This window comes from Bos javanicus, chromosome 10 (assembly GCF_032452875.1).
Source record: "Bos javanicus breed banteng chromosome 10, ARS-OSU_banteng_1.0, whole genome shotgun sequence".
In the NCBI taxonomy this organism is placed as follows: Eukaryota; Metazoa; Chordata; class Mammalia; order Artiodactyla; family Bovidae; genus Bos; species Bos javanicus.
Genome location: NC_083877.1, coordinates 26,898,767 through 26,919,773, shown reverse-complemented (window position 1 = coordinate 26,919,773; position 21,007 = coordinate 26,898,767). Strand labels below are relative to the sequence as shown.

The 21,007-nt window shown below is 36.7% G+C and overlaps 2 protein-coding genes across 2 annotated transcripts; one reads left to right on the top strand and one right to left on the bottom strand.

Moving 5' to 3' along the window:
• Window positions 1–1,966: 1,966 nt before the first annotated feature.
• On the bottom strand, window positions 1,967–2,917 carry LOC133255195 (olfactory receptor 4K2). The gene has a single exon (XM_061429743.1). The coding sequence runs from the start codon at window positions 2,915–2,917 to the stop codon at window positions 1,967–1,969; it is 951 nt and encodes a 316-aa protein (XP_061285727.1).
• Window positions 2,918–16,053: 13,136 nt separating this feature from the next.
• Window positions 16,054–17,001, top strand: LOC133255376 (olfactory receptor 4K3). The gene has a single exon (XM_061429835.1). The coding sequence runs from the start codon at window positions 16,054–16,056 to the stop codon at window positions 16,999–17,001; it is 948 nt and encodes a 315-aa protein (XP_061285819.1).
• Window positions 17,002–21,007: the final 4,006 nt, after the last annotated feature.

Below are 21,007 nucleotides of genomic sequence, written 5' to 3'. Positions count from 1 at the left end.
ACTGAACTGAAGCCAATGATTTGCAAAGTAAAGCATCCAGGAGATATCATGACGTTCAGTGCCTGCATTTCCAGTATTTACCAGCAGGTGGTTGTGATATCTTGTGTACCTTCAGTCTAATTTTGAACCTAGCACTTACATAAAAATATTAGAACCCACCCCCCAGAATATTGGAAATAAAAGAAAAAATAAACAAATGGGACCTAATTAAACTTAAAAGCTTCTGTACAACAAAGGAAACTTAAGCAAGGTGAAAAGACAGCCTTCAGAATGGGAGAAAATAATAGCAAATGAAGCAACTGACAACTAATCTCAAAAATATACAAGCAACTCATACAGCTCAATTCCAGAAAAATAAATGACCCAATCAAAAAATGGGCCAAAGAACTAAATAGACAGTTCTCCAAAGAAGACATACAGATGGCTAACAAACACATGAAAAGATGCTCAACATGACTCATTATCAGAGAAATGCAAATCAAAACCATTAAAAAGAATACATTTGAATCAGTTCTAATGAGGTGGATGAAACTGGAGCCTATTATACAGAGTGAAGTAAGCCAGAAAGAAAAACACCAATACAGTATACTAACATATATATATGGAATTTAGAAAGATGGTAACAATAACCCTGTATACAAGACAGCAAAAGAGACACTGATGTATAGAACAGTCTTTTGGACTCTGTGGGAGAGGGAGAGGGTGGGATGATTTGGGAGAATGGCATTGAAATACATATAATATCATATATGGAATGAGTCGCCAGGCCAGGTTCGATGCACGATACTGGATGCTTGGGGCTGGTGCACTGGGACGACCCAGAGGGATGGTATGGGGAGGGAGGAGGGAGAAGGGTTCAGGATGGGGAACACATATATACCTGTGGCAGATTCATTTCGATATTTGGCAAAACCAATACAATATTGTAAAGTTTAAAAATAAAGTAAAATTTAAAAAAAAATAAAATAAAATGAAAAAAACATATTAGAAAAAAATAAACAAAAACAAACTTTCCTGACAGAAATACACTTATTATATTGACAGTGTATTACTAGTCACAGATTTCTTATATTTGCATCCAAATATTAAGAGGAAGAAGTAATTTAACAAAAGTGTAAAACAATATAATACTTTAAAGAAAGGCATAAACTTTCCATTAATTCACTATCATATACTGTATCTTTCATTTCATTATAGTTCCAACTTTCCAGGCATTAAACTGACATTAGGGTCTGTATGAAGCAAAGTGTACTGTTTTGAATCTCATTTCATAATGTCTTCTACTGGCAGAATTTTATAGCCTCTTTTTTCAGTCTATATTATCAGAAGGAGTTATCATGAATGTGTTTCTTATTAGCTAACAGTGAGTGTCTACTTACAGCGCTCACTTTGGACTTCATCAACATTTATAATAAAATATACTCAGACTTTCTTTAATAGAACCCACAGATTTCTTTAAATGTTAAGTAGTAATGTCAGGAATGTGCATAGATAATAATTTCTTATTGATCAGAGGCTACTCCTATAGCAGTATTGAATTTGTAAGGCTTACAGAAATTTACTAATTTGTCATACTTTAGAGTTCTCTGAGTAACTCAGTTGTTAGTTGTATGTAAATGTCATTATCTTCTAGTTATCCTTTGATCAATACTTCCTCTTCTCATTTTCTATTCCTCTTTTCCAATGAATAGAATGCTAATATTGAATTTCCTAACTGAAACAATCACTCTTGACATTTTTATAGATATTCTTTGCTTCTGGAAAAATTTGCTTCTGTCAGTTTGCTTTTCTGAAATTTAAAATGTATTTAGAATATATGTATGAGGATAGTTTTAACATGAACTTGTGACTTCACAAATTTTGGCAATTTCAAGTTGATAATAACTTGAGAAATAAAAGCCTAACATGTGCTGTGTGCACAAAAAATGTGGCAATTAATACCCGGGAATAAAACTAGATGTTAAAACTAATGCAATGGAGTTGCCTTGTTAGAATTTAGAAGCTTATTCTTCAGTTTCCTCATGGCTGTTTTCACTTCCTGATTTCTCAAAGTATAGATTACTGGGTTCAGAATGGGAGTAAAGATGGTATAAAACACAGATAGAATCTTGTCTATCAGAAAACTGCTTAGTGGCCACATATAGATGAAGATGCAGGGCCCAAAGAACATGAAAACCACAATGAAATGAGCTGTGCAGGTAGAAAGAACCTTAGATGTTCCTTTTGAAGAATGATTTCTGATAGTAACCAAGACAATAACATAAGAACTGAATAGAAGAATAAAGCAGGACAAGGCAATGATGCCACTTGTTGAGATCATAAAGAGGCCCAGGACATAAGTATTTACACATGCTAGTTGGAACACCACAGGAAGGTCACAGAAAAAGCTATCTACCTCATTGAGACCACAGAAGGGCAATGTGAGAGCAAATATGACCTGGCTCATTGAATGCATGACTCCTACAACCCAGGAAACCACCACAAGGGCAACACACATCTGGGGACTTATGATTGAAACATAGTGGAGAGGCTTGCATATTGCAATATACCTATCAAAAGACATGGCCATTAGCAAAATAATCTCAGTGCCAGTAAAAAGGTGTAGAAAAAATATCTGGGTGATGCAACCATCAAAGGAGATGGTTTTGTGTCCACTGAGGTAGTCTGTAATCATCTTAGGGGTTGCAAAGGAAGCAAGAGACATATCAATGATGGAAAGGTTGGTGAGCAGGAAGTACATGGGGAAGTGCAGATGAGAGTCTGATATCACTGTGATGACTATGAGGCTATTACCCACCATTGTTGTCACATAAAAGAGCGAAAACACCACGAGGAAAAATGTCTGTAGTTTCCAGGATTTAGAGAGTCCTAGCAAAACAAAATCAGAAACTGTAGACTTGTTCACCAAATCCATCATCCTGACTGATAGTTGGAAACCTGCATCAAAGGAAAAGGAAAAAAATTCAAGAGAAAATATGATTCTATTGAAGCAAAGGCTCTATTTCCCAGATTCATTTTCACAGACTTTGTTTCCTCTAGGAAAACTTATCTTTAGTATTCTTTCCACCTTCATCGGCTATATTAATTTGAAAGGTAAGATATTAGGGATCGTGGTGAAATACCACTTAAGTCATAGATGTTGAAAATAGCACTTTCCTTCCTAGTTCTGATGGACAATCCAAATGAGATTAGCCTGTGTAATTTTAAAGATAAGAACTCACATTAAGGAAGCACTTACTCTGGGCTGACTGTGTGTTAAATGCACACACACACACACACACAGGTTTAGTCATTTAGAAACGCATCCATACTGAAAGTACGGATTTATATAAGGTTATCCATAGTGAAAGAACATTAAAAATTATCTCGTATATAAGTGACGTGGGCTTTTAAGCAACGTTATGGACAGACTTAAGTTAACAGTTGCAAAACTTAAAAATTTACAGAGAATCATTAACACATTTATGGATAAAATTCATCTGATTGAGACCTACCAGAAACACTAAGAAAATTAGTTTTGTTGATATTTACCCAAACTAAGGAGCTTTATAAAGTCAGAAAAAACAAGACTGGGAGCTGACTGTCAGCTCAGATCATGAACTACTTATTGGCAAATTCAGACTTAAACTGAAGAAAGTAGGGAAAACCACTAGACCATTCAGGTTTGACCTAAATCAAATCCCTTATGATTATACAGTGGAAGCAAGAAATAGATTCAAAGGATTAGATCTGATAGACAGAGTGCTTGAAGAACTATAGACGGAGGTTCATGACATTGTATAGGAGGCAGTGATCAAGACCATCCCCAAGAAAAAGAAATGCAAAAGGCAAAATATTTGTGTGAGGAGGCCTTATAAATAGCTGTGAAAAGAAGAGAAGCAAAAGGCAAAGAAAAAAAGGAAAGATACACCCATTTGAATGCAGAGTGCCAAAGAATAGCAAAGAGAGATAAGAAAGCCTTTCTCAGTGATCAATGCAAAGAAATAGAGGAAAACAACAGAATGGGAAAGACTAGAGATCTCTTCAAGAAAATTAGAGATACCGAGGGAATATTCCATGCAAAGACAGGCACAATAAAAAACAGAAATCGGATGGACCTAACAGAAGTAGAAGTTATTAAGAAGATGTGGCAAGAAGACACAGAAGAACAAAACAAAAAAAGATCTTCATGACCCAGATAATCATGATGGTATGATCACTCACCTAGAGCCAGACATCCTGGAATGTAAAGTCAAGTGAGCCTTAAGAAGCATTCTACGAACAAAGCTAGTGGAGGTGATGGAATTCCAGTTGAGCTTTTCAAATCCTGAAAGATGATGCTGTGAAAGTGCTGCACTCAATATGCCAGCAAATTTGGAAAACTCAGCAGTGGCCACAAGACTGGAAAGGTCAGTTTTCATTCCAGTCCCAAAGAAAGGCAATGCCAAAGAATGTTCAAACTACCACACAATTGCACTCATCTCACACGCTAGCAAAGTAATGCTCAAAATTCTCCAAGCCAGGATTCAATAGTGCATGAACCGTGAACTTCCAAATGTTCAAGCTGGATTTACAAAAGGCAGAGGAACCAGAGATCAAATTGCCAACATTCGCTGAGTCATGCAAAAAGCAAGAGAGTTCCAGAAAAACATCACTTTTGTTTTATTGACTATGCCAAAGCCTTTGACTGTGTGGATCACAACAAACTGTGGAAAATTCTGAAAGAGATGGGAATACCAGACCACCTGACCTGCCTCTTGAGAAACCTATATGCAGATCAGGAAGCAACAGTTAGAACTGGACATGGAACAACAGACTGGTTCCAAATAGGGAAAGAAGTGCATCAAGGCTGTATACTGTCACCCTGCTAATTTAACTTATATGCAGAGTACATCATGAGAAATGCTGGACTGGATGAAGCACAAGCTGGAATCAAGATTGCTGGAAGAAACATCAATAATCTCAGATATGCAGAGGACCCCACCCTTATGGCAGAGAGCGAGGAAGAACTAAAGAGCCCCTTGATGAAAGTGAAAGAGGAGAGTGAAAATTTGGCTTAAAACTCAATATTCAGAAAACTAAGATCATGGCATCCGGTCCCATCACTTCATGGGAAATAGATGGGGAAACAGGGGAAACAGTGACAGCCTTTATTTGGGGGGCTCCAAAATCACTGCAGATAATGACTGCAGCCATAAAATTAAAAGATGCTTATTTCTTGGAAGAAAAGTTATGACCAACCTAGACAGTATTTCAAAAAGCATAGACATTACTTTGCCAACAAAGGTCCATCTAATCAAAGCTATGGTTTTTCCAGTAGTCATGTATGTGTATGAGAGTTGGACTATAAAGAAAGCTGAGCACCAAAGAACTGATGCTTTTGAACTGTGGTGTTGGAGAAGACTCCTGAGAGTCCCTTGGACTGCAAGGAGATCCAACCAGTCCATCCTAAAGGAAATCAGGCCTGAATATTCATTGGAAGGACTGATGCAGCTGAAATTCCAATACTTTGGCCACCTTGTTCGACGAACTGACTCATTTGAAAAGACTCTGATGCTGAGAAACATTGAAATCAGGAGGAGAAAGGGACAACAGAGGGTGAGATGGCATCACCAGCTCGATGTACATGAGTTTGAGCAAGCTCCTGGTGGTAATGAACAGGGAAGCCTGACATGCTGCAGTCTATGGGGTCACAAAGAGCGACTGAACTGAACTGAAGAAGACTGAGTATCAAGTATATTGCAATATAGCCATTACCCCAAAGAAAGGCATTTAACTGCTTCTCTATTTCTTTTTTTCCTTAAATAGGAGTATGTTCCTCCTACAAATATTTGTGATTACATGATTATATGACTTAAAATCTTACCTTGTCTTCTAAAGGATATGTCACATCATTTCTATGGGAATAAGCATTTAGGCTTAGTCCTACTTCTGTTTGAATTCTCCCTTCATATATGCCAACATATGCAAACTGTTTTAATGATCTAACCCTCCAGAATTAGAAGGTGGAAGTAGAAAAGACACAGGGAAAAAAATAAAAAAGAAAAGAGCACTTTTGCCTACCAGATCTATAGCAGAATCAGGGCTTTATGGTATACACAGTGTCGAGCAGGCTCTGACAGAAAATGTACAGGAGTTAGTTTTAAATATAAATAAATGACCTAGGTGAATCATTAGCTGTGCAGCAGCTGTAGATAAAATGGATGTTGTAGGGACTTGGGAATTGACCAAGAAATCATATTTCAATGGGATCTTTTGAACAACAAAAGTGGTATGATTTAGTTCACAACAGGAAGATACATTAATTTTCTCATGGGAATTTACAATGATTGTTTTTACCTGGACCTGAGAGAGTCAGGGGGTGGAAGTTGGGAAAGCCAATATTTAGAAGGTAGAAGGAGATGTCAACAAATGTTAATTAGCACTCTTGATTATCTAACCTTGTTCTAGAGGCCATGGGAGAATAAAATCCAGGAACATGGCAACCCACTCCAGCATTCTTATTTCTGCTTTAAGTAATGTATAATTTTTTGGAGTTACTGAACACTCATAAATAAACAAAATTTGTAAAACAGTGAAGTCAAGTATATCAAATTTTCAACCAATTAAAGAGTGAACTGGATTTTAGATAAGTGAAAAATTGTGGTGTGCTTAATCAATCAAGAAAATGTTCTTACAGAAGAAATGTCATGAAGTTAACCTATAATGAAAACTAAAATTTTGTTTGGTAAGAGAAAAAAGTATGTGGGAAATAAAATAGTGGAGCTTATTTGCAGGAACAAGATATTCAGTTGGCAGTTTAGAAGAATAAGAATGCCACTCTAAAATAGGACTTGATATAAAAGAAGACAAAGGCTCATTGTAAGACTATAGACAGAGTTATGGTTACTTGAAATCAATATTTTGTAAGGATTTATACAGATTATTTGAGAAGAGAGAATTTGAAGGCAGGAAATTATTAAATTAAATAGGTATAGAGAGATCCCTTTGATTAAAGTATTAGCAATGTGTATGTTATTTGGATAAATAAAATAAGAATTCCAAGTAACTTAACATTAGGAGTTATTTATTAATTGAACAACTAGCTATCTTATTCTACTTAGTTCATCTCTTCAGAGACCCTCCATTGCTGTAAGAAGAGTATAATTACCACTTTTTTTTTTTAACCAAAGCCTTGGAAACATGATTTATTCATTCAACATAATATGGGCAGAAGTTTTGTGCCATATGTGCCACATTTGAGCAGAAGCTTTAATATTCAATGCATAATTCCCCTATTGCTCTTTATCCATCTTCTTGGGTCCAAGGATGAAGAGATGATGGGGACCAGACTGTGCTCATAAAAAGACACAATACTGTGAACAAGTTCGTTATCTCCTAATTGTTGTATACATTTAATATCAAGCAATGGCACCCCACTCCAGTACTCTTGCCTGGAAAATCCCATGGGTGGAGGAGCCTGGTGGGCTGCAGTCCATGGGGTCGCTAAGAGTCGGACACAACTGAGCAGCTTCACTTTCACTTCTCACTTTCATGCGTTGGAGAAGGAAATGGCAACCCACTCCAGTGTTCTTGCCTGGAGAATCCCAGGGACAGGGGAGCCTGATGGACTGCCGTCTCTGGGGTTGCACAGAGTTGGACACGACTGAAGTGACTTAGCAGCAGCAGCAGCAGCAGCAATCATTATCCCAGCAGGCTTAAATTGATTATAAAATTAATATGAAATTTCAAAGAACCTAAGGTCACTGAAACAATGTGAACAGAACAAATTTGTTAGGCTCACAAAATCTGTTTTCAGCACTCATTATAAAGCTATAATAATCATTAGAGTATTGTGTTTGTCTAAAAAATAGTTGCATGGAACAGAATGGAAAGTCCAGAAGAATTTCACATATGTGATAACTGATTTTCAAAACAAGTGCCAAAATCATTCAATAGGAAAGAAGAGCCCTTTTAACAAAGGATTATTTAACAACTGTTCTTTTTCATTGGATATCTGTATGGAAAGGGGCTTCCCAATGTCTCAGTGATAAAGGACCCGCCTGCAATGCAAGAGACACAGGAGATGCGGGTTGGATGCCTGGGTTGGGAAGATCCCCTGGAGGAGGGCATACCAACCTACTCCAGCATTCTTGCCTAAAGAATCCCATGGACAGAGGAGCCTGGTGGGTTATAGTCTGTAGGGTTGCAAAGAGTCGGACACGACTGAAGAAATTAAGCACACATGCACATCTATATGGAAAATAAGTAAATAACTTCAATCCTAGTCTGTAACCTTATGTAAAAACTATTTTGAAAATTAATAAGAAAAAATTTCAATAGGGGAAAAATTGGCTAGAAAAAAACACTAAATAGGTAATTCCTAGAATAAATTACACCTAATAACAAGTAAACCTGTGAGAAATATTTAACCTCATTAATAGCCAGGGAACTGCATATTAAAATAAAAATCAATGCCATTTTTGCTCATCAAATTGATCAAAATTTAGAAGAATATTTAAGGATATTTTGTATCATGGGTGGGGCTACCCAGGTGGTGCTGGTGGTAAAGAACCTACCTGCCAATACAGGTGACATAAGAGATGGGGATTTGATCTCTGGGTGGGGAAGATCCCCTGAAGGAGGGCACGGCAACCCACTTCAGTATTCTTGCCTGGAGAATCCCCATGGACAGAAGATCCTGGCAGACTATAGTCCATAGGATCACAAAGAGCCAGATATGACTGAAGTGACTTAGCACACATGCATATCATTGATGAATGTATACACTGCAGTGTTAAAAACAAACAACCCCAATATCTTGGCAATAACTGCTAAAATTAAAATACACTTTTCTTCTATGTCATTTGACTCATAAATCTTTCTTTTGAGAATCAATTCATGGAAATAAAAGCAGTGATCCTTTAAACTATGACAAAAATATTTATTTTTGCAGAGTAAGCAGTGGGAAAAATAAGGGGAAAAAAATCTAATTACCTATTAGTAAAGGAATTATATAAATTACAGAATACCCTTACATTAAAAAAATACAGCTGTCATGAAAAGAAATACTTGAATTTGAATACACCACAATGTCTACAAAAACCATCAAATGAAAAGCAAACTGGTTGGTCATGTGTATTATATGATCTTAATTTTGTAAAAATCAAACAATAACAGAGTAGACTAACACTGACTACATCAGGGATTGAGAATAAAGAAGTAATTGAAGCATTTCCTTCTTTATATGTATTTAGATATTTTTCACTTCTTACTAATTTTGTTTGCAGTAAAATACATATAATATAAAATTTATCTTTAGTGATATTTAGTATATTCAGAGTATTGCAACTATCACCACCATCTAGTTCCAGAACATTTTTTTGGCAATGACTGGCACTATCCCCTTACATGTTCCAGAACATTTTATCCAAAAGGAAAGCCTGTATTTATTGAGCAAACACTCCCAAATCTCCTTTCCCCAAGCCCTTACAATCAGTAATCTGTTTTCTGTATGTGTTTGTCTATTCCTGACATTTCATACAAATGGAATAATATAATATGCAGCCTTTTGTGTCAAAATCCTGTACATAAATGTTTGTAGTAGCACTATTCATGATAGCCAAAATGTGGAAACATCTATAAACTGATAAATGAATAAACAAAATGTAGGATAGCCATACAATGGAATATTATTTGGCCATTAAATGGAATGAGGAATAAAACAGTGATCCATGTACAACCTGAATGAACCTTGGAAACATTGAAAGAAGTTACATGTCTTACTCTTGAAACTACAGTTGACCCTTGAACAACATGGGGGTTAGGAGTAAGAAGCCAAAAATTTGTCTGTAACTTGATAGTAAGCCCTCTGGGTCCACCATTCCACATCCATGGATTCAACTAACCTCTAATCGTGTAGCGTTCTCATATTTACTACTGAAAAAAATCCACATATAAATGGACTTGGACAGTTCAAATCTGTGTTGTTCAAGGTTCAACTATGTAACTATGTGAGTGTGTGTGTGTGTATAAAGTAATGTATATTGGAGATGAACAGACTGAAAAAAACATCTCTTCTAGAATATTTAAGAGAAGTGGGACACAGGGAAATCTCTGCCTCCAATATTGCAGAGAAATGCAGGCAATATAGGAGTCACCAGTTATAAGAGCAAAGACTCTTTAGATAGAAATGCCCAGGGAACCAGTACAGTGGGAAAATTTGAACTGTAATTGACTAATTGTGGAGGCTCAGTATGGACAACTTTGAGTGATAAAAACTAGAGGACCTAGTCATATGAGCAAAATTTTATATTCTTTATCTCCAAGAGTTAGACTAGATTCTCACAATATATTAGAGAAAAATCCCCTCCAGCTTCCAGCAGAGGGGGAGAGAGAAAAGAATCATTTTGAAATATGTCAGAGCACACACACACACACATTAACAATGCCTGCCCTAGGGAAAACTATTTAACCAGAGCCTAACCTAATAGGATATTATCAGAGCCCAGCTGACCTAGAGGATGGGGAGTACCCCATCTCCAGTCAGCTTTGGCCTTCCAAATGGGAGAAAGGAAAATCCCAACTCTAGCTCACTCTAGACATTCTATCCCACCCAAGCAAGTAGGAAAAAAAAAGAAAGAGAAACACTTATGAAGTTCCCTCAGAAGTACAGGCTTACTGAAACTCTGAGACCTAATCATGGGTCTATAGAAAGCTTCCCCTCACCCCTGCATTTCACTACCACATTATTTAAGGCCTGTTTATGGTAGCTCCTTTTACCCAGGTTTGACCATCAAAAAAAAAAAATTACAAAGCATACCAAAATCAAAACGAAAAAAAATAAAAACCCACAGTTTGAAAAGGCAGAGTAAGCATCAGAACCATCAGAATGTATGGGATCAGAATTCCGTACATTGGGAATATTGGAATTACCAGAATGGGAATTTAAAACAAATGTTATGAACATGATAATGAATAAAGTAGACAACATGCAAGAACAGATGAACAATGTAAGCAAAAAGATGGAAATCCTAAGAAAGCACCAAAAGGATAATGCAGTAGATCCAAAACACTGAAACAAATGCAGAATGCCTCTGATGGGCTCATTGGTACCCTGGATGTGGCTGAAGAAAGAACATGTGAGCTTGAGGATACCTCAAATATTAATAGAAACCTTCAAAATTGAAAAGTAAAGAGAAAAAAGTCTGAAAAAAGAAAAGAGAGAGAATGTCCAAAGTCTGTGAGACTGCTACAAAATGTATAACATATGTGTAGCAAGAATTTCAGAAGAAAGAATGGAACAGAAGAAGCATCTGAAATGATAATGAACCTAATCATAGTCAAAGAGCATTCCCTGCTCCAGGGAAACCGCCCCAGAAGTATTTTAGAATAGCCATGGGCCAAATCCCACTATGTGTATTTTGTTTCTCTTGTTTTTTAATTGGTGTGTCTGTTACAATTAACTGATCAGAGTCTCATCATTGTACGTTGGGTGTGTGGAGAGTAAAATAGATGATGTCTTTTGATTCATATGAAGAAGATCTCACCCACGGAACCACCCACACACACATACACATATATATGTGGAGCTGGTGCAGAAGAAAAGACCCTGGACTTCTAGACAAATGGTAGAGAATTTGGGAGTCTTGAAATTTAGCGGGCATATTTTCCATGCAGGAAGTCTGTAACTAATTGTAACCAAAGAGTGAACAGAGATAGATTGGAAATCACGAGAATATATTACATCTTCTTCAAATAAAAACTGGACATTTTCCCAACCCCATGGATCTTGGCTGGCCGTGAAAATTGCTTTGCGCAATAAAATTTGGTTACAGGGTTGTGTGAGCTCCAGAGACCTGTGTGAGTTAGCACGGTTCCAGTGTTCATTCCACTGTACCGGGATACAGTTCCTGTGTAAAGAAGTTCAAACTATAGTAGGTTTCCAAGCTGTTAGATTTTTATCTGATATAAATTATTTTGCATATGATAGCTGATAAACAGTATCTCAGTGTAATTTAACAGCTTTTTCTTTTTTTTGGCTGTACCATGTAGCTTATGTGAACTTAGTTCCCCAACCAGGGATCAAACTCTGGGCCCACTACAGTGAAAGCACCAAGTCCTAACCGCTGACCCACCAGGGAATTCCCTAATACATTTTCTTATTAAAGTTTGAACATCTTTTATAGAGCTTGTACCTATTTGCATCATGCAAAATGCCAAGCTGGAATCAAGATTTCTGGGAGAAATATAGTAACCTCAGATATGCAGATGACACCACCCTTACAGCAGAGAGTGAAGAGAAACTAAAGAGCCTCTTGACAAAGGTGAAAGAGGAGAGTAAAAAGCTGGCTTAAAACTCAGCATTCAAAAAACTAGCATCATGGCATCCAGTCCCATCACTTAATGGCAAATAGTTGGGGAAACAATGGAAACAGTGACAGACTTTATTTTCTTTGGCTCCAAAATCAGTGCAGACGGTGACTGCAGCCATGAAATTAAAAGACACTTGCTCCTTGGAAAAAAAGCTATGACAAACCTCAGCAGTCTTTTAAAAAACAGAGACATCACTTTGCTGACAAAGGTCCATATAGTCAAAGTTATGGTTTTTCCAGTAGTAATGTACAGATGTGAGTGTTGGACCATAAAGAAGGCTGAGAGCCGAAGAATTGATGCTTTCGAACTGTGGTGTTAGAGAAGACTCTTGAGAGTCCCTTAGACAGCAAGGAGATCAAAACAGTCAATCCTAAAGGAAATCAACCCTGAATATTCATTGGAAGTACTGATGTTGAAGCTCCAATACTTTAACCACCTGATGCAAAGAGCCAACTCATTGGAAAAACCCTGATGCTGGGAAAGATTGAAGGCAGGAGGAGAAGGGGGCAACAGAAGATGAGATGGTTGGATGGCATTACTGACTCAATGGGCATGACTCTGAACAAACTCTGGGAGATAGTGAAACACAGAGAAGCCTGGCACACTGCAGTCCAAAGGGTCGCAAAGAGTCGGCCACAACTTAGCAACTGAACAACAACAACATATTTGCACGTCTTTTTCCATTTCTCTGCATGGTTGCTGGTCTTTTTACTCGCTCATTAGCTCTTTATGTATTAATTTATCATTGCTTCGTCCTTAAAGGTTAGATTTTTTCTTAGATTTTTTTCTAAGTATTCATTTGTGTCAGCTATGCTTTTGCGTTTCTGCGGTGAAAACATATATAATCAAAATATTCAATTTTCCCTAATTATTAATGAGTTTTGAGTTATAGTTGGGAATGATTTCCTCCCCTAGATATAAAAAGAAAATCAGGTTTTGCAAATAAATATGTGTCCAATTTTGAATAGTGGTAGGTAAAGTATAAGGAATTAATGTAGTTCTTTTCCAGGTGGCTATCCAGGTATCTCAAAATCCCTTGTTAAAAAGCACTAATTACCCCCTACTCATTTTAGAAACTTCATTTTTTATATACTTTATTTCCATGTGTAATTAAGTCTATTCCTTGGTTTTTAATTTTGTTTTTCTAATTGTTTTTATATTAATTCATCAATATCAAATTGTTTTATTTATGGCATCTTTATAGCATGATTTCATGCACTCTAGAACTCATCCTCTCCCATTGCTCTACTTTTTAAAATGTTTCCCTGGCTCCTCTTGCATGTTTGCATTTTATTTTTCCAAAAGAATTTTGTAGTCAGTTTATGTAGATCAAAGAGGCCAGTGTGATTTATATTTAAATTGCATTAACTCGGATTCATGTTGATGTATGGCAAAACCAATACAATATTGTAAAGTAAAAAAAAAAAATGCATTAACTCTATAAATTCATTTGAGATGAACTGACATCTTTATGATATATATTCTAATTCAAGATCATGGTATATGTTTCCATTTGTCCAAGTCTATATTTGGGTCTTGTAGGACGGCTTTAAACTTTTCCTCACATAGGTTCTGAACACTTCCTTTAAGAGTATGAATTTTTCTGATCTCAAACAGGGAAACACATTCTCATTTATTTTTCAATGAACTGAGAGATAACATTTGTAGCCCCCAAGCCAAATAACAGATCCTATTTGTCTTATCTTTGTTGTGGCCCAAGATAAAGATCGTCCCTTACATCTTTCCCATCATTTTCACTCCATGTACGTAGAGCACTTAAGAATAATAATGACACTTTATGATCCATATTTAACTCTGGACAAAACATGTTGAATGTTCTAATAATTCCCATTGGAACTTGAACTTGTGTTTGTTCCCCCAGGGAGTAGCTGGTTCTTTTCATGCCATGATATTGAATCCATTCATATCAATACAGATGTTATAAATACACATGTCTCAAAGATTGTTGAGCCTCTTTTATCCAGAAATTAGGCAGAGAATTGATCTGAGGTCACTCTGGAGTGGTCATCACTGCTTTCAGGAACTAGTTGAGTACCGGAAGGTTAATATGTCTGTGGAAAAGATCCTAAAACCATCTAGATCAACCCACTTCATCATTATCATATGAAGAATCAGAAGTACCTGTTAATGCAGTGAATTATCTAATCTTACATATCTAGGACAAGATTTGAATCCACATTTTCTCAGTCCCAGTTCACTACTCTTTCTGCTATACCAATTTAAGTGTAAGCTGTGCTGGAGCATCCTTTTCAATATCAGGTATGTGGGTGCAGAACCAAACCTAGTTTCTGAAAAAGTTAAGTCAGAAGAATGTGGAATTAGAGAAAGGGCAACTAACATCAAAACGGAAAGTCAAGAGTATGAGTACTTGCATATGTAGATTGGCTTAGTCTTGGAGCAATTTATTTAGAATACATACTTACAGCAGAGTTTTGAGAAAGAAGAGAAGAGAAAAACTTGGTTTGATGACAAGATGAAAGGGCTTTGATGAGAATTCTAGGTATACATCATTTCAATTGACTTTCAGTGTAAAGTCTTCTTAGATCTCAGTGAGGATTTCCCTAGGCAGTTTAGTTTTAATGTTTACAGCATGTGGTTTTACATAACTTCTAAGAGTCAGGCACGACTGAGCAACTTCACTTTCACTTTTCACTTTCCTGCATTGGAGAAGGAAATGGCAACCCACTCTAGTGTTCTTGCCTGGAGAATCCCAGGGACGGGGGAGCCTAGTGGGCTGCTGTCTATGGGGTCGCATAGAGTCGGACACGACTGAAGCGACTTAGCAGCAGGTTCTCCATTATCTTTCTCTGTCTCTACATGAATCTGTTTTCTATTTTTTCTAAGTGAACTCTAGAAATAGGAAGTTTCCTGCTGCAAACCGCTTTGGTGAAAATCTATAAAATCCAGCAGTTAAAAAATATCTGCCTTCAGGCAGCAGAGTGTTTAACAGAGATTTTATATTTAACATATACTTGGAAATATATAAAGGCTTCAGACTTTAACCATATCATATTCATGAGCCTTTGAGGTATATGGCATTGGTGGCATAGAACAGGATCATATATGCCTGCATAACTGAAGTCGAAAACTAAGAATAAGAGTCTATTTCATTTTTATTCTGAACCATGGCTAATAGAAAATTTAAACAGACTGTTTCTCTGTATCCATTTTTTTCAGGTTGTATTCCCTTACCCCACTCATTGCAGGAAACCAGTACCTACCGTCCTTTGCATCATTGTGTTCCCACTAATAATCAATCATAATTCTCAAATGTTGTTCACTCCAGTCTTTCTCTGGCATCATGATGTTTTGCAGAAGGTTGCCATTCCTTTCCCATTCAAAACTTGGTATCTACCTGTGAGATTTTTTTAAGTGTTTCACAAACTAAGGAGTAATATTCAAATAACTGAATTTTTATTTCTTTTATAAAGATTGGCATCATACTTTAAGCAAATTGCAAAATCATAAGAATTAACCTGAACTGATATTTTAATTAGTTAGTTAAAACATCTAGAAAGGTCATGGGGAAATATTTGAGCAATGTGAACAGAAGAATGATACAACAGAAAACTATTATCTAGTGGTGGGAAACCCCTATATTGTTTCATGCAGAAAAATCTCACTTTGTGTTTAATCACTGTATTTTTCCTCATTCTCCTCCATTTGGAAGTGCCAGAGTCCTTCCTGAAATCAAACTAAATGGCCTGGAATAATCAGTCAGTCATAACTGAATTCATCCTACAGGGTCTTTCCAGTTCTTGGGAACTCCAGATGGTCTATTTCCTGTTTTTCTCTGTAGTCTATGCAGCCATTATGCTGGGGAACCTCCTCATTGTGCTCACCATTGTATCAGAGCGACGCCTGCACTCCCCCATGTACTTTCTGCTGGGCAACCTCTCCTTCATTGACATGTCTCTGGCCTCATTTGCCACTCCCAAAATGATTGCAGATTTCTTCAGGGAGCCCAAAGTCATCTCTTTTGACGGCTGCATCACCCAGATATTCTTCCTGCATCTCTTAGGCGGTGTTGAGATTGTGCTGCTGATATCCATGTCTTTTGATAGGTATGTGGCTATTTGTAAGCCTTTACGCTATTTAACCATCATGAACCGGAGAGTGTGCCTTGGGCTTGTGACGCTTTCCTGGATTGTCGGCATCTTCCATGCTATGAGTCAGCTAGCATTTACTGTGAATCTGCCCTTCTGTGGGCCCAATGAAGTGGATAGTTTCTTTTGTGATCTTCCCTTGGTGATCAAACTTGCCTGTGTAGACACATACATTCTCGGAGTGTTCATGATCTCAACCAGCGGCATGATTGCCCTAGTGTGCTTCATTCTCTTGGTGATTTCCTACTCTGTCATCTTGGTCACTGTTAGGCAACGTTCTTCTGGTGGGTCCTCCAAAGCTCTCTCCACCTGCAGTGCCCACTTCACTGTTGTGACCCTTTTCTTTGGTCCATGCATTTTCATTTATGTGTGGCCTTTCACAAATTTCCCAATAGACAAAGTTCTCTCAGTATTTTATACCATTTTCACTCCCCTCTTAAATCCAGTAATCTATACTCTTAGAAATAAGGATGTCAAGGATTCCATGAGAAAATTTAGCAGCCGTGTCTTGAAGTCTAGCAAGACTGATCATAGCCCTTGATTTGCTTTTGCTCATACGAAAATGAGCATTTATCCCCCTCTCTTTGTTGGTTAACAATGTCATGCTAGTGCAAGAAATCATATAGCTCATGGCAGAACTATTTTCATCATCAGTCTCAGCAGTTACTGAGTTTGGTCATATTAAGAGTTCCTCATACAGCATAATATTTACAATGAAACAATACCAAACCAATATCCAAAATTTTACTGTACAAGGACTCACTTTTTATAATATTCAACTTTTGTCAGATGTAGGCATTTATTTGAGTATTAAGACATTCACTTGTTTTAGGAAAGAGTGGATTTCCTTCCAGACTCTTATGATTAAGAAAAGGAGCAAATGTGAAGGTATCAACACTTGTACACTGAAGCAACAGTGGAATTCTTTATTGTTGATGAATAATACATTTTAGTTCAAAGGTCAGAAAAAATACTGCAGTTTCTTGGTAAGTGAAGATGTTTGCTATTTAATATTTTATAACCTATCTTCAATAAGAATAAGAATGTTCTTTATTTCAGTCCCTAAGTCCTCTAGTGTGGATTAAACAATTTTTAAAAAGTACAGTAAACACTAAGAAAATTCTTATAGTCATATTCACATAGAAACATTCTGGAGTCATATGTACCAAATCCCATCCACATTCCTGATCTACAGAAGATGAAACTAAGATCCAAGGACATGATAACTTTTCAAGGTCATGTTTTTTAAGGCAGAATTTAGATCACTCAGGTTTCCCTGGTGGTTCAGTAGGTGAACAATCTGCCTGCACTGCAAGAGACCTGGGTTTGACCACTGGGTCAGGAAGATCCCCTGGAGAAGGAAATGGCAACTCATTCCAGTATTTGTGCTGGGGAAAACCCATGATGGAGGAACCTGGCAGGCTACAGTCCGTAGGGTCGTGAGAAGTCAGACACAACTGACCTACTAACACTTTCATTTTCTTTCTTTAGATCATTCACCTACAAATCATTTGTTTCCTAAACAGTAAGCTATTTTGGTGCCATTATATTTACTGTATCATTTTGTAATCAAATGCCATAATGTAAACATTAAGGTCCTAAAAGATCTGAGCCATTTTCCTTATGCTTAAACACAGTATTTGACTTAAGAAATCTATGAAACAATGCTCCTTCAACTTAGATGATATAGCTAATAACTAGAGACATCAGAACATAGAAATAACCTAGTAATATCTATTCATTTTACTGATGATTAAACTGAGAATCAGGAGAGGGCAATGGCAACCCACTCCAGTACTCTTGCCTGGAAAATCCCATGGATGGAGGAGCCTGGTAGGCTGCAGTCCATGGGGTTGCTAAGGGTCGGACACGACTGAGCGACTTCACTTTCACTTTTCACTTTCACGCATTGGAGAAGGAAATGGCAACCCACTCTAGTGTTCTTGCCTGGAGAATCCCAGGGATGGGGGAGCCTGGTGGGCTGTTGTCTATGGGGTCGCACAGAGTCGGACACGACTGAAGTGACTTAGCAAACTGAGAATCAGGAAATAATTTTCCCAAGTTTTTATACCTTTAAGATAATAGAGTCCTACCAAGAAAGTGCCTCTTCTCTTTATGTCTCTCTTCTCCTCTATCAATTGGACAACAGCTAAATTACCTTTAGGAGCAATTTAGCTATTGTCATTCTGAGAGTTATACATAGGAAAAATTTTAATGCCTTAAAGTAAATACTTGAAACTATTTATATTTTGTTTTCCAATTATCCAGTTGGCTTGCATTGTCAAAATTTGCCTAATATTGTATGTGATATTATATAGCTTGGGTTTAGATAAGGACAGATGTATATATTGATTGATAGATAAATAGATTGTAAAGAATTGAATATAAAGGTAAATAAATTATTAGGTGAACGGATGGGCAAATAGATGGATATGTGCGTATGAGTGGGTAGATGTGTAGCAAGATATAGATGGATACTTACAATAATGAAGAAATGAATCTAGAGCTTAATATATTGACTCAAGTTTCTGTGTCTGTATGTTGAATGTATACAACTATAAATTGCAATCGTGTTACTTTTTAAAAAATTATTTGAAAAGTTATTGGACCTGATAGAATTCAAAAGATATATTCTTACATATGTTTCTTATGATGAAGTAGAAACAATTTATGAATAGGCTTAATGTCACTGGGGAGATGGACTAATGAATTATGTTAATGAAAAAATATTTTTAAAGCCCTGTAAATATTCTCTATGAACATTATAAATCTGTCTTCCCACCTTCTCAACTCTGTTAGTTAGACCAAGTCTGCAAGTTGGATGAATATTAATATTTTGTTCTAATCAATAGCATATGGTTGGCTAACCAGAGTAAGGAGTGCTCCATTATTTTTTTTTTCTATGCCCAGGCTATGAATTTTGTTTTCCAGTTTAGCATCTTAATATGCACACTGCTAGAATTATAGCCAAATAAATGTCAAAGGTTCCATTACATGAAACTTTGCATGTGCTCTAGAATAAGGTCCCAAGCATTAGGAGCGCTACATGGAATATTAGTCCCAAAGACAAAATCTAGATAGTTGGCATAAGCACCAACCTAAGGAAGTAAGAGTAAAGAATGATCCCAGTCCCCATTCTAAGCTCTCCACTGATGGTAACTTATCCCTCCTTGTCTCATATTTTCTATCACCAAATAGCTTTCTGAGGTGCTCTTCAATCTTTCAGTCTCATGACCATAGAGAAGAAGCCTAACACTTAGTCCCAATAGTTCACTGTAAAAGATTAGCAAATGATTTCCAGAAATATTGAACCCTAATGTATGATTCTATCTTCACCTCCAAGAGTCATTAGCCTAATTAAAACCGTCTATGGTGTTGTTCTATAGAGTCATGAAATGTGACTTTTTGTTTCTCTTACTTAATTAATTGGACTTCCTATTGTTTATTTACTTCTATTGAGCTTAAACTATTTCACATATTCATTTCCAATTACAGTCTAATAAATGAAATCAGGAGTAAATATATTTTGAAATGTCAAAATACTTAATATTGTTCAAAAAAAATTAAATGTATACATAAAACAAAATTGAGATTTGTGTTAGATTGGATGAATGTCAAGCAATGAGCCATCAACACAAAACTAGTTTCATGGTCTCAAAATCCCTTTAGATGTGTTTTTCTCCCAGCAGAAAAGCCACTGCTATTCAAAAACCACACTTTATAGTATTACTGTCAGAATTTAAGCAGACAAAATAGCATGTGAAAACAACTCAACGGAATAGAGTCTGGCACACTGGAGAAAAAGAAAAGTTGGTGTTCAGGAGGGAGAGGAATGCAAAATGGAACTGAAGACATAATCAGGATCCAGATGATTCATATCCTACTATACGCTGTAATTGTTGTATATTCCCCAACCACATTGGTTTTTCTTCTATAACCCATTTAATGAAGCCTGCTATATTATAAGCTTTTGGGAATAAATATTTGAGAATAAATTCATATATTCTATCTTCATAAACAGTGGAATAACAATGTCAAAATCAACATCACCATTGGGGAGACAAATGCTAAGTGGTATATGCTTCACCAGGGATGTCCAGGTTTCTTCTGTAATCCATCTTGCTCCCCTCCAGGTATTATCTGACCTTAATGTAAAGACTTTACCAACTTCTGTGTCATCCCCTCAATGAACATGCACCAACATGCCATTCAGAAAGGCAGGTCTTTTCAGGGTATGGGAGATAAAGAGATTCTGGGAAATAGCTTCAAGGTGCAGGGTGATGAGAAAAGAAGAGAATAAGAAGGAAAAGGGAGCCTTCTTTCCAGAAATTGCTGGACCAACTTACTAGTCATTGGTAACTCAACTCACCACACAACATAAGGTTCAGTATGCATGTAAAATAAGAAGATTCAAAGATTCAGGAGAGATTGGAAAGAGAGAAGAAAAACCAGGATATCTTTTCTTTTGAGTCTACAACAAAGTATTCAAGCACAGACTATATGTTTTATACATCCTTTTATGTACCAAAATAAGTGAAAATAAGTAA

Bases quoted from the DNA above. Each gene is read 5' to 3' on its own strand.
- LOC133255195 (XM_061429743.1), bottom strand. From the start codon at position 2,917: ATGATGGATTTGGTGAACAAGTCTACAGTTTCTGATTTTGTTTTGCTA.
- LOC133255376 (XM_061429835.1), top strand. From the start codon at position 16,054: ATGGCCTGGAATAATCAGTCAGTCATAACTGAATTCATCCTACAGGGT.